Source organism: Orcinus orca, chromosome 4 (assembly GCF_937001465.1).
Source record: "Orcinus orca chromosome 4, mOrcOrc1.1, whole genome shotgun sequence".
Lineage (NCBI taxonomy): Eukaryota > Metazoa > Chordata > Mammalia > Artiodactyla > Delphinidae > Orcinus > Orcinus orca.
Genome location: NC_064562.1, coordinates 48,705,574 through 48,722,250, shown reverse-complemented (window position 1 = coordinate 48,722,250; position 16,677 = coordinate 48,705,574). Strand labels below are relative to the sequence as shown.

Sequence of the window (16,677 nt, the reverse complement as noted above, 5' to 3'; positions counted from 1 at the left end):
ATAGCACCAAGGTATAAACCCAGGCAGCCTGGTTCTGGGGTCTGAGATCTTATCCGCAGGTGGTTAGGTCTCCCACACTCTATGCCATTTGTTAGTCCTCCTCCTTTTCTTATCCTTATTCATATACTAAAGGCACTGCTGGCCCTCTCCATAATATCCAGAAATTTAATTGAGGATCTTAATCATTGCTATTAAAGAAGAGATGTTATTTTATTGTTCAGGCATTTTAACTCAGTCTTTGCAGACTAAAGATATAACTAGCTTTCATTAGCTTAAGGTTAAAAAAAATTTTTTTAAGAAATTTGACAGTATTTAATTAAATGTGTATGTAAAAGAATAACTCAGTTACTTTTAAACTGCTCATACCATAGCTATCAGTTAAATAATTTTGTTTACACATGTTTACAGTCATTCTCTGTAAAACTTCAGGAACTGTCATGCTGTGGTTTGAGTACCATGGTAGATAATTAGTCTCACTCATAGCTGACATTTGAGAAAATGATGAAGAAATACATGAGGATAAAGAACTGAGTCCCTTGGACAATGATATGTCCTTAACCAGCATCTTCCTGGTCCAGCCTATGTAAAAAGATAAGAATACATCAAAGGAAACAAGTTGATCAGGGGTTCATCAGATGACCGACACTACACTTTAAGAGACTCCATGTACCTGTCTTTCTCCTTTATTCAGTTGCAATTCCTGAAGAGAGACCAGAGCTGGCTTATCTCAGGGTTTCCCACATATTGGGAAACGGAGTGGTGTCCCCTGAGACTTAGGGGATGGCAGTGGGGTTATTTAATAGAGCAACCAGGCAAGGACCCAGGAGATCAATTTGAGAACCATCTCTCCCATCAACCAGCTGTCCTTTTATCTTGCAGCCTTAGTTTCCTCCTTTGCATAATGATGCAGTTAATAATATCAACCCAGCCTATCTAATAGGACTGTTGTGAGGGTCTAATGAGAAAATTTAGAAGTGCACAGAAAACCTTAAAGTGTTTTACTTGTGTAATGCCACCATATATCCTCTGATTACTGCAATAGCTTCCAGTCTTCTGCTTCCATCTTAACCCAACATGATCTAGTCTCTACAAAGCAGCCAATGATAGTTAAGAATATAAAGGTAGGGCTTCCCTGGTGGTGCAGTGGTTGAGAGTCCGCCTGCTGATGCAGGGGACGCGGGTTCGTGCCCCGGTCCAGGAGGATCCCACATGCCGCGGAGCGGCTGGGCCCGTGAGCCATGGCCGCTGGGCCTGCGTGTCTGGAGCCTGTGCTCCGCAACGGGAGGGGCCGCAACAGTGAGAGGCCCGCGTACGGCAAAAAAAATATATATATATAAAGGTAAAACAGATCTGTTCACTCCCTGGCCTAAACTCTTCCTAGGGCTTCCATTTGGGTTAAAACCCAAACTCCCCCTCATGACCCTGCACCACGGCCTCAGCCTTCCTCTCTGTCTCTACTGTCACTCCCCACTTACTCCATCCTGTAACCACGTTACACAGTCTTTTGTTTCTGGAATGCACCAGGGATGGTCCTCCCCCAGCTTCTGCACACCTGGATCATGTGGGTCAGGCCTTCCCTGACCTCACACCTGCAGTACCTGCTGCACGCCCTCCTTCATTCTCTATCACATCTTCCTGTTTTACTTTCTTGGTAGCATTTATCACTAGCTGAAATAATCTTCATTGCTTACTTGCACACTGCGCACCTTCCCCCACTAGAATGGAAGCATGTAGCGTGGAAGGTGTTCCATATGTTCTGTTGGGTGAGTGAATGAAGTACTTGGATAAAACTGAACAGGGATAGGGCTAAAAGTGCTCGGGAGTTTGTTTTGATTACCTCGTTCGTCGCCAGAAACAGTAAACTTGTGTGGGCTCTGACCGGTCCATAATCCTACATAGCCAATAAAGGTGGTTCCCGTGAAAGCAACCTGAAATCAAGAGATAAGGCATCATCTCAACACGCCAACCCAATGTACATTGAAATCACCTGTTTTGTCCCACAATCTCATGGATTTTTTTTTCTTACAAGTTCCAACATAATAGAATAAAAACTCTGAAATAGCCTTCTAGAAGATTTAACTTTGGGGGTCCATGGATAGAAGTCAAGTGGATCTGTGACCTCAGATGAAAAAAAAAAAAAAAAAAGGTACATCTTTATTTTCACTAGCCTCTAACTGAAATTTTACTCCCTCTGTAAGTGCCTGTGACTCACGTATTTTCACATACATGATGGCATCATCCCTATGTTGATATGGTATACATACATATCTTGAAATATCATTCATACTTACCACTACTCTGAATTTATGGTAGTTTCTAGACCCACTGCTAAGTGTTACCAGTTAATGTGTTAAGAAAAAGTATAATATTGAAATGGCTGTATTTCAACGTAACTGGTTTCTTCGCAATCTCGTAACTTTATTTGATGTATTTACGAAACATTATTTTGAGAAGGGATCAATAAGCTCGCAGAAAAAAGAAGCCCATCCTAGAAGTAGTAAATGGGCTTCCATTTAGAAACTCACGTTGACTCGATTATAAGAGATTAATATCATGCATCTCACAAGCTCTGTGAAGTACGGGGAAACAAGTGAGACTGTTTGTTCGTAATAATCAAATTTAAATTTTAAATATTAAAAAATTCTTTTACATACATCTTTCATTTAATCCTCATGGTTATTCCATGAGTTGTAGGGCTCACACCCACTTTTTTTTTTCTTTCTTTCTTTTTTCTTTTTTTTGCTTTGCTCCCACTTTCAATGAAGGAAATGAACTCTAATGATTACAAGACACCACTATATCCCTGAGGAGAAAAACAAACTATCAGTTTTTTCAGATACCAGACACCCAGCTCACATGGTTCAGTAAAGATGAACTAATACTTTCGTATTTTGAGAAATGGACGGGCCTAGCTTACTTTTTTCCTAGAAAGCTGAATTTTAAGTCAGTAACTTTTCATTTAATTGTTTATTTCTACCTCGTCTGGTTGTAAAATAAAGTGGCTAAGTTACAAGGGGAAAATGCAATGGTCTTAATTTCATAAATGACCTCTTCCCCGAGACTCAATGAGGGTCTTCCATGAATTCTCCCCATTTCCATTCCATTCCATTTCCATCTCCCCATTTCTGTAAAACAGAAATAAGTCTACCTCACTACTAAAGCCCTTATAAAACATAACTATAGGGGAAAAAGTAATCACACAGTCACTTCATTCACATGGCACACTAACCCTCACATCAGTGTTACTCTTGAAGAACCAGCAAATTAAAGTTACAAAAATCAAAATCCCTGGTAGCTTCCGAGATATTTTATAACACGTAACTACAAATAATTATATTATTTGTAAGATATTGTATCTTGTAGCTCTGAAAAACTGTATTTCTAAATGTCTATGCTTTCCAACCGTCTGTGCCAGGTCAGTTAACATAAACAAAGCCCTAGGTGGGGCGGGAGACTGTGATTTACAATCTGAGTTTTGGGGAGACAGCTACTTGAAGGCTGAAGGCCTGGGTTTTGTCCCACCTCTGCCTCATCTCCTCCTGTGACAGTGGAGCAAGTTAGTCTCTGTAAGTCTCAGCCCTTTCATCTGAAAAATGAGGATAGAAATGTTGACTTAAGCCTGCCTCCCAGGGCTATCGTGAAGATCAAAGGAGGTCCTGTATCTGAAAATACTTTTAAAACGATGAACGCTAGATAAGAATAAGGGCTTCATTATTGGATGAATAACCTGTTCTTAATTTAGCAAAGCAATTTATTAGCCAGGAGCCCTCAGCAGAAAGACAATACCCAAGTGTAAACTGTTAAATTCGGTAATAATAGCCTAAGCACTGAGATAAGCCACACCAATAGACCATTTCCCATGAGAGCTCCAGGAGCAACAGAAACAACTGAAGCAACACCTGTTAGTTAGGGCGAGTCTAGCGGGAACAGGTGAAATTACTTTTATTGCATTTAACCTTTTGCCGATTTTTAAGAATTTTTGCTCATTGTCGAATAATGGAGAAAAGCATAAAGTAGTAAAAATAATTGTTGTCCCCTATTATTATTCAGTAATAATTACGAACATTTTAGCAGATGTCCTTTCAGAACTTATTTTCATGGATATTCTGTCATTGCTACCACTTAAAACCATTTTTGAAGTAAATCTTCAACTACAAATTAAATTGGTAATAGTGGTGAAGTAAAGGAATGAAATTGAGAAAGTAGAAACTTTCACCTTAAATATTTCTGTACCGTTTGAAGGTTTTATGAGAACATTTTTGTTTGTAAAAGCAGGCGACCATCTGAGTATTTCGTAAATGAGTTTCTAGTATTTGTGACTCAACCCCTAAATGCAAAGAACAAACTAAATAAAGTCCTTAAACAGTGTCCCCCCCCAAGGCCAAGATCTGACTTTTGCATTCTCTGTTCTGTTTCATGCAATGACATGCTTTGTGTATACAATGAACATTGATTACTGCTATCTCTCTAGATATTTACACAAAAATGTGACAATAGTACATACTAGGTTGTATGTTTAAAGGAACTATGATGAAAATAAAATGATGTATATGTATAATTTCTTAAAGATCAAAAATAAGAGTAAAAAAATAAGAGTAGTGTGGGTCAATTATACTTTTAGAGTGAAGGACTATTTATTATTTGGCCACTATTTATCAAGCATCTACCATATGCTTTGCATAGATTACTTCATTTAACCTTTATAACTATCTCCATAAAGTAGTTATTAACCTCTCTGGGCTGTAATCTGCAAAATGGGTTGAAGTAATTTCCCAAGTTCACAAAGGAAGTGACAGAAGCAAACTTCAAAGCCAGGACTGTCAGATCCCCAAATGAGGTGTTCCTAGACATTTACACGACCCAGCCCCTCTATTCTAGAAGCAGCCTGAACGTGGGAAAGCAAAGGAAAGAGCTGATTTAGCATCATAAATGGAGACCAATCATACACCCATAGAAATTTCCCTAGGGAAAAGTGATTGACCTCTGTAAGTAGATTCTCAATAATAATAAATGACCCTTGTTTCTACAAGCATAATTGATGTAAATCTCCCTTGTGGTTTTGTTTTCCCAGGAGGGTGACGTTTTTTGTATCTTAAATTGAAAATACAGTTAAGCTGCAGACCATCCAAGTGACGGCTAACTTGGGTTAGCAAGTCTCTCTGATTTCTGAATCTTACACTGTACAGATTATACCTGCCCATTCTTTATGAACTGCACATCCACTGTCAACTTGCGTAAGAAATTTCCAAAAGAGTAATCCAGGTTCCGGCCATGATAAATGTTGCCTTTGGAGTCCTGAGCCACAATACTGGTGCAGAATCTGGGAAAACGGAAAAATTCAACATAAGTGAACAAGAAAAAGGAAATGAGTTTTTCATTTTAAAAATAAGTCCTCGGGCTTCCCTGGTGGCGTAGTGGTTGAGAGTCCGCATGCCAATGCAGGGGACACGGGTTCGTGCCCCGGTCCGGGAAGGTCCCACATGCCGCGGAGCGGCTGGGCCCGTGAGCCATGGCCGCTGAGCCTGCGCGTCCGGAGCCTGTGCTCCTCAACGGGAGAGGCCACAACAGTGAGAGGCCCGCGTACCGCAAAAAAATAAATAAATAAAAAATAAAAATAAGTCCTCAAAGTAAAACAGTTTTCTTCCTTATAACAGACACATCTGCTATATAATCCCTGTGGATCATAATTCAAGATGAAAAAGACAACTGGACACAACAGCGTTCGTTCAGTATTACTAGACCTCTGCCCTCAGCACACAGGACGTTGAAAACATACTGAATGCGAATTTCATCCTAAATCTAAATCTGAAACGGACTCATTCTGGGCTCAGCAAGTTCACTGAACTTTGCTTAGTCCTCTGCTTGGCAGTATGTAGTCTATTTAATACACCATTCAAGGTTGGCTCAAGCTCAACTCTCTCTTCTCTGGATTTCTCAGAGCAAACACCATGGCAGCTAACTATTTTGCTCCACAAATTGTTTCACTTTGTCTCCTTGGAAAAAGGGTGAACTATTTAGGAGCTTGCCACTTTTCCTGTCCCCCTTAAAGCTCCCTGCAGAGAGCTAATAAGAGAAAAGGATCTTTTAAGAACTCCCAGCCAGACAGATATATTTTGAGGAAAAGACGAAGAGGTTTGTTAAGAGGTCTAAAGGTCCATATTCTCTGTGAATATGTAATGTTATGTAAAAAGTACTTGAATATATCATGTCCAATTCTGGGACAGGGGAAAGATATGTATACATACACACACACACACACACACACACACACACACGAAATATCCTGAAGGATGGATAGTCATTTCTGAGTAACAGGATTGTGGTTAATTTTCTTTATACTTTTCTGTATTTACTAATTTTCTATGATTACATATTGTCTTTATAATTAAGAGAAAACAAATGTTACCTCCTTTTCTGTTTGTTTAAAAAAGGAAGCTTGGCCACGTTTTAATTTTTTCCAAGGTCTCTGATTTTCAAAGAGTTCACGTCAAGAAGCAAACTGATCAAACACTGGAAGTAGCTAAAGCAAAGTCTGTAGACTCTCAAAGGTGATTTTTCAAAATTGGAGAGACAACAATTCTTTCATGTCATGCCCAAATGTTTTGGTGTGAGGTGGCCCACGGCACAGGGAACAACTAGGGAGCCAGGCTCTGCTTTGGGAGATGCACTGCACTGTGCTGGGGACATGTGCTTTTAGCAGCAACTCTGACCACTCACCGTGCATCTGACTTTCAGCAAATTGTCCCCTCTGAGGCTTGGTTTCCACATCACAAAAGGCAATACAATCTCCAGTGCCTCATACCCAGTAGGCTCAATAAAGCGTCGCTAGTCTTACTTAACCTGATTCAAAAAGCCTTATACCAGAAATGAGGACAAAACATTTCCTTTGTTAATGCTAGTGGAGTCTGATGGTGCTTTTTCTTGCCAGGCGATTCAGTATATACCTTAATATCAAATCCAAAGTTAGAATGTTTTTTTACTAGAATTTTTGCTCTAGTTGATTTGAATACAGTGACTCCAACAAAGGAAGAGGAAAATGAAAATAAATTGATTTTTTCACTGAGAAAACCACATGTCAGAATAGGAAAAAGATGGGGTAGGAGACGAGGAATGGCAAAATTAACTTAGGTCAATTGAAGGGCCCTTTAATACATCTGTGTCTTAAAACATTTCCCTGAAGAGGAAGGCAGTCACAGCGCTTCTTAACCTACTCTACCTAGATGTTCTGGGAAGATGGCAGCAGGCAGTAAAGTTTCATTATCCACAGGAAAAAAAATTTTTTAAACATCTTTCGGCAGGGAGAAGCTATTAAGTATCTACAAGATGTTACTAATGAGTCTGGTCTGGTGGCAAAACAGTAAGTCCTGAAGACAGAAACCAAGTCAAAGCTCTCTTAATTCCAGGACCTGTTACTGAGCCAACAGAGGCCCTCCCTGCACTTTGCCTGGGATCAACCACACACTCCGTATTGCTTTCCCCTGTGTGTGCCACAGCTGATCATGTCCACTCCGGGTACCATATACTGGCTTGCCCCTACTAGCCAGAACAGTGTAGCCTGTGACCCCAGCACTGGAGGCAACAGGCTGAGAAAGAGGAATCATGATCGCTAGCCATGATGAACATGGAAAGTTAAATGCAGTGTGACAAATGAATGCTGGGACAGCCCCCTGCATTATAAGGCTGGGCAGTCATTGGATTAACGTGAGTAGGATTATTCCAAGACCTTCCTGGGAAAGTACATGTCGAGCAGAGTTTCAAAAGTGGGATGCTACCTGGATTGGTGAAGGGAGAAAAGGGGACTTCAGGTAGAGGAACAGTTCAGTGTTGAGGTCAGAGAAGCTGCTTTCCTTCTCGAAGCTTATAATCTGCTGCTCAGTTTTACCCAGAGAAGCAAAGAGGAAGCACTGGAGGTTTCTGGGCAGCCCGGTCACCACCCTGCTTTTATTACACTGAAAACATGTCTCCTCCCACTCAGATGTGGCAGGAATCCGGGTCAAGTCTCAAATTAATCCGCGCTAGCGCGGGGCACTCACGCTGTGGACTCGTAGGCCAGGTTAAGGAGGATGCAGTCGGCCAGGGTGAAGTTCAGAGCGTCGCACTGGCCGCGGATCTCGTCGGTGAAGGGCTGGGGCAGGAAGAGCTCCAGCTCCCAGACCGCCTTTCGGATCAATGCGAGGACCCACTTGGGGACAGTATCCCTAGAAATGAAGAACCACGAGTGTCTGATCTGCTCAGAGGTTCGGTGGGGTGCGTGTGTGTGTACTGGGGGAGAGGGTACCTAAAGCTCTCTCATCCTTAGGGGTGAGTTCTAGGTGCCTCGCTTACCCAGAGAGCTCACAGTCCAGGTCCAGCCGGCATCACCCAAAACGCAGCGTCCCGAAAAGAACACTCCGAGAGAGGGAAGTAGGGCGACGGAGAGTGGTCCCCAAAGGGGTGGGCCTGGGGGCCCATGAGGCCTGCTAGGGGTGCGGGGCTGCGTCCCCTACTCGGTAGCTGAGCAGCCAGCCGGGAAGACAGCCCGGGCGACAACCCGCGCGCCACCCTGATCCAGAACGGCTGGTGGACTGGCGTGCCACTGGAGACACCGAACTTGAAAGTCAAACCAGCTGTGCGGGATCATCCCCAGCCCCGGCGCTGCCTGGGGCACTAGCAAATGCCAGCTCTGGTCCCCGCCACCCCTGCACACGCCAGACGCCCGGGGTGAGCGGCATGGTGTGGAGGGCAAGGCTGTCCGAGAGGGAGGGGAGGATCACAAATCTCAGTTTGACGCACGTTGGGCAGCAAGCGTCCGGGCTTTGCCGCTTTCCGACCCCCGCCCGCTCCCCCCGTCCTGCACTCACCCGATGATACGCGCCATAGAGGCGCGCAAGAAGTCGCGGTCGAAGTGCTGCAGCACTGGCAGCCAGCGCAGCTCGGGGGCCGCGTCCAGGCTCACGTTGAAGAGCGGCGGGGCGGAGGACGAGGCGGCGGCCGACACCCCGGCCCCGGCCAGCAGCAGCAGAGCCAGCGCCATGCGCGCACTCGGACCGGCGGCTCTCATAACTCGGTCGGCCTCAATTGGACCGCTGCCCGCGCCCTGGGGAAGCGCTGGAGGACGAGGAGGAGGAGGCGGAGCCTGGGCGGAGCCGGGAGGGCTGGAGGCGGAGCCCGCGCGCCGCTTGGCCCGGCTAGTCACGCGGGGCCCGGAATGGTGAGGGGAGCCGCCTCCCCAAGTCTAGTATCTGCGCTTCTCGCCCCAGTGGCTCCGTGCCGCGCCCCCGCCCCCGGCCAAGGGTGCCGCCCTGCTCCAGGTGCCCCGAGGGCGTTAAATGCGGCCGCTAGCTTCTGGCCTCCCAGTCTCCGCCCCATCCCACCCACGTGGTCGGAGAGAGCGTAATCTGCGGCCTGGAGGGCGTTTACGTAAATGGTTTTCAGCGGCCAAGGGGGAGCCAGCAGAGTCCTATTGCGGTAGGAAGGGCCTTCCCACCCCCGCCTCATTTGCTCTTAATTTAAGTTCTTCAAAGGTTTATCTGGATTTTATAAGGAGAAGGAGAGCTTTTTCAGTTCAGCAGTCCCACTTCTTTTCAGTTACTTTAAAAAAGCTAAAAGGTAGCTAACATTTATGTGCAAAGTGTTTTGCCCACTCTGTCTCATTTGACCATCAAAACAAGCCAGGAGATACGTTCTCCTGACTCATCCCTGTTTTCCTGATGAGGAGTGTTATGTAATTTGCCCGAGGTCACATCGCCGGTGAGCTAGCCTCAAAGCTAGACTGTCAGAATACAAATTCCACCTTCACAATCATTAACCTGAAGCAGCCTCACCTTTTCCCGTTCTCAGTTTGGGAGACAAAAGGTGTTAGGCTCAGGAAAATCACCAGACTTAATAAGGGTGGAACATTCCTTAATGGTTAGCACGGTCGTCCGTAGGTAGAGTAAGTGTGTAGGGGAAACTTGGAAAGTTCGCTTTTGTCAGCCCCCTCCCCCAACTAGAATACACCATCACTACCTCTGGTTTTTTCCCATTTTTTAAATTGAAGTATAGTTGATTTATAGTGTGTTAATTTATGCTGTACAGCAAAGTGATTCAGTTATACACGTATACATATGCTTTTTTATATTCCTTTCCATTATGGTTTATCACAGGATATTGAATATAGTTCCCTGTGCTATACGGTAGGACCTTGTTGTTTATCCATCCTGTATATAATAGTTTGCATCTGCTAATCCCAAACTCCCAATCCATCCTTCCTGCACCCTCCTCCTCCTGGCAACCACAAATCTGTTCTCTAGTTGTTTCGTAGATAGGTTCATTTGTATTATATTTTAGATTCCACTGACTTTTCCCATTTTTGTGGCTTACATGTCACTGGGCTAAAGTTTCAAGCCTCTGTTCCCATTTCTTCCTGGTCTTTCTGTAAAATTTAAGACCCAGGTGTTAATTTGCTCATTTGCAAAGCCTGAGTAACAGCAGTTGCAAGACCACCAAATAAGGAATACTCTGCGCCCTCCCAGATTCACCACACCCCTTCCCCTTCTTCCCCTATAAAATCTTGCCCAACCCTCGCCCGGGTGCGACTTCTCTGGCCCCTTTCTCTGGACCAGTGAACCTCAGCCGGGAGCGCTCCCTAATAAAGCTCACTTGAAGCTTTCCTCTGTTTCACGGTACCGTTTGTTAAGATCCGACCTTACAAATATAATTTCATATAATCTATTCCTCTATTACTAAAAAGTTATACATATGTTATAGGACAGTTTAAAACAAAGATTAAAGGGAGATCTGGAATTACAAAACTATGAGCCCTCTCCCTTCTGCTGCTTCTATGCTGTGCAGATTTCAGAGATACTGTACACTGATTTCATGGTTTATTTATGGAACTGAATCTACAGTTTAAAAAATACTTCTGTGGAGCGTGCAAGAGGGTAGATGATATATCAGAAACATGGGATATAATGTTTTCATAGCTGGCATCTCATTTTGTTCAGTTTAAAAGTAGTGTGAGGACTTCCCTGGTGGTCCAGTGGTTGAGTCTTCGCGCTCCCAATGCAGAGGGCCCGGGTTCAATCCCTGATCAGGGAACTAGATCCTGCATGCCACAACTAAGGCCCGGCACAGCCAAATAAATAAATTAAATTAAATTTAAAAAAAGTAGTATGGTAGTTTTAAAATAGATCTACATATTCTTCAATACGCTTCCCTGCCAGTGGTGGAGCCTAATTCCCCTCCCCTTGACTGTGGGTTACATTTAGTGACTTGCTTCTAACATGTAGAATATAGCCAAAGAAGTAATGGTGTCTGACTTCCAAGATTAGGTCACAAAAGACATTTTGGACTCCTTGCATTCTCTCTTGGATTCTTCACCCTGGAGGAAGCCAGCTGTCATGTTCTGAGGACGCTAAAGAAGTCTTATGAAAAGGTCCCTAACTTGAGGAACTGAGACCTTCTACCAAGAGCTGGAGAGGAACTGAGGCTTCTTACTAACGGTCATATGAATAAGCCGTTTGGGGAGTGGATTCTCTAGCCCCAGCTAAGCCACCTGAAATTCCTGACCCACAGAAACTGAAATGGTGTTCATTGCTTTAAGCTGCTAAATTTTGTGGTGTTTTCTTATGCAGCAATAGATAACTAATACAGATCTGGGTAACGCAAGTGGAGTGATACCAAATACCTAGAACCGTGGGTGTGGCTTTGGAACTGGGAAGCTAGAAGGAAGATAGTTTGGTGATTTCTTACAAAACTTAACATACTTTTACCATATGATTTAGCAATCATTCTCTTTGGTATTTACCCAAAGGAGTTGAAAACTCAGACCCACACAAAAACTTGCACGTGGATATTTATAGCAGGATTTTTAAATGGCAAAAAAAGTGAAAAAACCTAACTGCTCTTCGGTAGGGTAATGATAAATTGTGGATTTATGGATAAATAATGGAAAACTATTACAACAGTTAAATGATAGACTCTTCATTTATCCAGAATCTAATGTTGAGTTATAGTCAGCAAAAGGATATATACAATGGTACTATATATGTAAAATTTTAAGATACTCAATGATACTTTTATTACACACACACACACATACATATACATGCACAAATATAGTAAAAAAAAAAAAAACTAAAGGAATAATAGGCATCAACTGCAAAATAGTAGCTATCCCTGAGAAAGGGAGAAAATGGCTGAGTGGGGCTTCAGTTATACTCTTAACATTCTATTTCTTTAAAACAAACCAAAAAAGGTAAAAATTAATATTGAATAAATCTAGGAAATGGATATGTTTCATTATTTTCTATATGTTTAAAAATATCACAATTAAAATGGTAAAAGAGGAAGATTCAAGTAGCCTTGAATCTTTTTCAATAGCACACTTCTGTCATTAAGAACCTTGGTGTTGCAGCATTTCTTGAGTTCTCCACTCAAAAGGGGACTTCTGGGCTTCCCTGGTGGCGCAGCGGTTGAGAGTCCGCCTGCCGATGCAGGGGACACGGGTTCGTGCCCCGGTCCGGGAAGATCCCACATGCCGCGGAGCGGCTGGGCCCGTGAGCCATGGCCGTTGAGCCTGCGCGTCCGGAGCCTGTGCTCCGCAACGGGAGAGGCCACAACAGTGAGAGGCCCGCGTATTGCAAAAAAAAAAAAAAAAAGAGGACTTCTGAGGTGTTGGTAATATTGTTTCTTTATCTGGTTGCTGATAACCAGGGATGTATTATTCAACTTGTGAAAATTCATTGAGCTTAAGTACACTTAACGATACTTGCACTTTTCTTCATGTATGTATTATACATCAATAAAGAACTGAAAATTTTAGAAAAATGTTCCACTGTTTTTTTTCTGGAATTTTCTTACCAGCTACTGACTCCCCTTCTGCAAGTTTTGATGCTGGTCCTTGCTTGATCTAAGCAAATGTCAACTTAAGATTTTCAGACCAAGTTCATGAATGTGCATGAATGTAAAATTATGTCAAGACTGTCATTTGGCTGCAAAAAATTTTAAGACACATCCCAATTTCATGAATTAAAAATGTGAAAAATGTTTGTCTTAAAATCACGTTACACTGACTTTGCTTTTGAAAATAATGGCATAGTATTTTTCACATTGCTGTAGTGTTCATACCTTATTTTTTTTTTTTTTTTTTGGGCATTTCAGAACTGGCTTTATTTTATTTATTTATTTATTTTTTAAACTGCCTTTAAATACTCATCAGGGTGCCATGCAAAGGGTCTGGGGTGAGAGCTTGTTACATATGAATGGGGGCTGGGGTGCCTGAGAGAGAAGGAACCCATCCATCAGGGCAGCTAGGGTGCTCCACCCCAAACCTGGGATAAGGCAACAGAGTAGAGGCCCTCTCTGGAGGGTCCCAGGACCAACTGGGAGCCAGCCCTCCCTTTGAGGTAGATCATCAGAGAAGGAACCGAGGAGGAGCTCCCACGGTGGTGGTGACAGGAGGTCACTTCCTCAGTGGTATTGCTGATGGCTGGGGTAGCCTGGGGCCGGGGTACCCTCCTTAGGGGGCAGCTGGCTGGGGTCCTCCAGGAATGGGGGTGCAGTGCGGAACTGCTGCAAGTGAGGAGGATGCCAACATCCTCGATGAGGGCCAACAGAATGCCTCCCATTACTGCCGAGCCTACCATGGCCAATGGGCCACTGCAGGCAGCCAGCACAGCCCCGGTCAATGCTCCACGGGTGATGGAGTTCCAGGGATCTTCCTTGCCCCGCAGCCGCACCAGACTGCAGTCGATGGTGAACAGGCTCCCCCGCACCGCGAAGCTACCTCCAATCTGAGGGGCTCGGATCCTCACAGCGTTGACACCGCCTCTCATTCAGTGCCGAATTCCGACAGGGGCATTGCGGAAGCCCTTAATGGCCTGGAAGACTCCACCGCCGATTACACCCATAGTGAAGGCTCCACCGCGGTCATCCACAACTCACCATGGGCAAGGCTCCCAAGCGTACTCCTCCATGGCGACCTATATCTTATTTTTAAAATAACTCTATCAAAGTGCTTAATGGCTGGGTATTCCATCCGAAGTTGCTTAACTAGTCCCATATTTTGATATATTTTCTTGCACCCATTTTTGCCGCTATAAATTATGTTGCAATGGATATTTCCCCACAATTAGCTTGTGGTAGACATTGCTGGTTTCCTACCCCAAATCTACTGAATACCTCCCTCTCTTCATTGTGAACAGAAGCCCAGTTCTGTTGGGGTTGTTACAGTCCATTTAAGCTGAGGGGGTGAACAATCCTGTTTCCTGCTTTCACGGCTCCCACTGTTGGTAGCGTAGCCATATAACCCAATTCTGGCTAATGAAACTTAAGGGAAGGCTGTTGCAGGGATCCTGGAAAAGCTTTTTGCTTTCCTAGTAAAAGGGATACATGTGACAATGCCCCTTCTTGTTGCCTTAAACTTAGAAGAAATGTCTATGAAGGTAAGGTATTATCAGCTCCATTGTACAGACAAGGAGACCTGGGCACAGAAATGTTGAGTAACTTGCCCATGGTCATACAGCTGTCAATCGGCATTCAAATCTTAGTGTGTGGCTCCAACACACTAAGAATGACAAAGCAGAAAAGGAGCCCAAGATCTCGAAGGCATCACTGAGCAGCTGAACCCAGGCCAGCAACTGTTTACCTCCAGACTTATGTGAGACTCCAATGTGGTTAGACTATTTTTATTTATTGGCTGCATCAGGGCTTAGTTGCAGCACCTGGGATCTTCTTTGAGTCATGCGGGATCTTTCATTGCAGCGAGTGGGCTCTTTGTTGTGGCACGCGGGCTTCTTTCTAGTTGTGGCCTGCAGGTTTTTCTCTCTCTAGTTGTGGTGTGCGGGTTCCAGGGCATGTGGACTCTGTAGTTTGCGGCACAAGTGCTCTCTAGTCGAGGTGCACAAGCTCAGGAGTTGTGGCGCAAGGGCTTAGCTGCCCTGCGGCACGTGGGAACCTAGTTCCCCGACCAGGGATCGAACCTCTGCATTGGAAGGCGGATTCTTTACCACTGGACCGCCAGGGAAGCCCCAGACTATTTTTAGATATACTGTTACTTGCAGCAGAAACAGACCCAAACACATCTTTTGAGCTGCCATATTTTGGACCATTTTCTTTGATTAGACTCTCAAAGTGGGTTTGAGTCAAATATTATGACTATTTTTAAAGGCTCTTGGTACACGCCACTAATTATTTTCCCTAAGAATTGTACTAACTCAGCACTCTCTTAGCACTGGGTATTGCTGACTAGAGTCAGAGGGTGTCAAACTAAGGATGACTAGCACCATCAATAAACCAGTGGAAGAAGGTGAGACTATAACTCCTCTGGAGTATTTTCAAATCAATCCTTGCCTTGCTTTTAAGGTGCATTCCTCTTGTGTTTAAAAAAAAAAATTCATGAGTGTTAAGGTACATTTTACCCCAGCCTCAAATAAGTTATTTTGTTTCTTACACAATAACACAAATCAAAACACAGGTACTGTAAAAGACTGAGAAAACAAACTAGAAAGAAAAAAAACCCTCACATGTGATCTCAATACCAAAGAAAATCACTTTACTATTTGGTGGCTTTCTTCTTGGGCTTTTATTATTCCCCATTTTCTTACAAGTGTAATTGGATTACACTATAAGTATTTTTATATTTTGTTCTTTTATAATAAGCATTTCCTATTGTAAATATTTTAATGGTTGCATAATATTCCATCATATGGATAAATCATAGTTTATTCAACCATTTCTGGATTAACAAAACAACAAAAACAGAATCTGCAGAAGGAAGTAAAGTTACCACCTCAGGTATGTGCTATATACAAATATATGGTATTTAAATAGTACAGAATTAGCTATGCTCTCAGTTTTTTTTTTTTTTTTTTGGGGGTACGCGGGCCTCTCACTGTTGTGGCCTCTCCCGTTGCGGAGCACAGGCTCCAGATGCGCAGGCTCAGCGGCCATGGCTCACAGGCCCAGCCGCTCCCTGGCATGTGGGATCCTCCCGGACCGGGGCACAAACCCGTGTCCCCTGCATCGGCAGGCGGACTCTCAACCACTGCGCCACCAGGGAAGCCCGAAAATTTATATTAATCATAAGCTTCAAAAAATTACACCAACTTTTAAACCCTTTCTTTTATGATTCAGGAATTCATCTCCTACTGCTGCCCTGTTCATTGTTAAGTATCAGTGTGTTAGCAAACAGGCGTTTCAGCGATGCCTGTAGCCCTGTGCTGTGCCTTTTTTATACAGTCATTTTGTAAGTCTATTTCCTTCACTGGATTAAAAGTTTCTATATGGCAGGAACATTGTGTTTGCAACACACACAGCTTCTAGCAGAGCGCTTTGCAGTGAGCATTCAATAGACATTTTTATATTTCAAACTAGTTCCCCCTAAATGGATAAGGGGTAAAACAAGTATTTGTAGCAATGGCAATTGTTGTTTCAAGTAAATTAAGCTAAAAAACACGAAAAAACCTTATTTTTATTTTTATTTTTTTTGCGGTACGCGGGCCTCTTACTGCTGTGGCCTCTCCCGTTGTGGAGCACATGCTCCGGACGTGCAGGCTCAGCGGCCATGGCTCACGGGCCCAGCCGCTCCGCGGCATGTGGGATCTTCCCAGACCGGGGCACGAACCCGTGTCCCCTGCATCGGCAGGCGGACTCTCAACCACTGTGCCACCAGGGAAGCCCTAGATATCTAATCTTTGATGAGAAATTTACTGAATG

The 16,677-nt window shown here is 43.8% G+C and overlaps 1 protein-coding gene and 1 pseudogene across 7 annotated transcripts in view; both read right to left on the bottom strand.

Annotated features, from left to right (window-relative positions):
* Window positions 1-9,238, bottom strand: part of NAAA (N-acylethanolamine acid amidase) — a 36,470-nt gene extending 27,232 nt beyond the window's left edge. For 3 of the 7 annotated variants that reach the window (XM_012536869.3, XM_012536870.3, XM_033406505.2), the window contains exons 1-4: window positions 8,841-9,233; window positions 8,034-8,198; window positions 5,194-5,320; window positions 1,838-1,928 (exon numbers count right to left, since the gene is read on the bottom strand). In XM_012536869.3, coding sequence (XP_012392323.1) covers window positions 1,838-1,928; window positions 5,194-5,320; window positions 8,034-8,198; window positions 8,841-9,040 — 583 coding nt within the window. In that variant the 5' untranslated portion in view covers window positions 9,041-9,233. Of the gene's footprint in view, window positions 1-1,837; window positions 1,929-5,193; window positions 5,321-8,033; window positions 8,199-8,840 lie in introns of all 7 variants that reach the window. The other 4 variants (XR_004477090.2, XM_033406507.2, XM_049709405.1 and 1 more) reach the window with 4 other exon arrangements.
* A 3,901-nt stretch (window positions 9,239-13,139) lies between these two features.
* On the bottom strand, window positions 13,140-16,614 carry LOC117196752 (mitochondrial import inner membrane translocase subunit Tim17-B-like; annotated as a pseudogene).
* Between the last annotated feature and the right edge of the window lie 63 nt (window positions 16,615-16,677).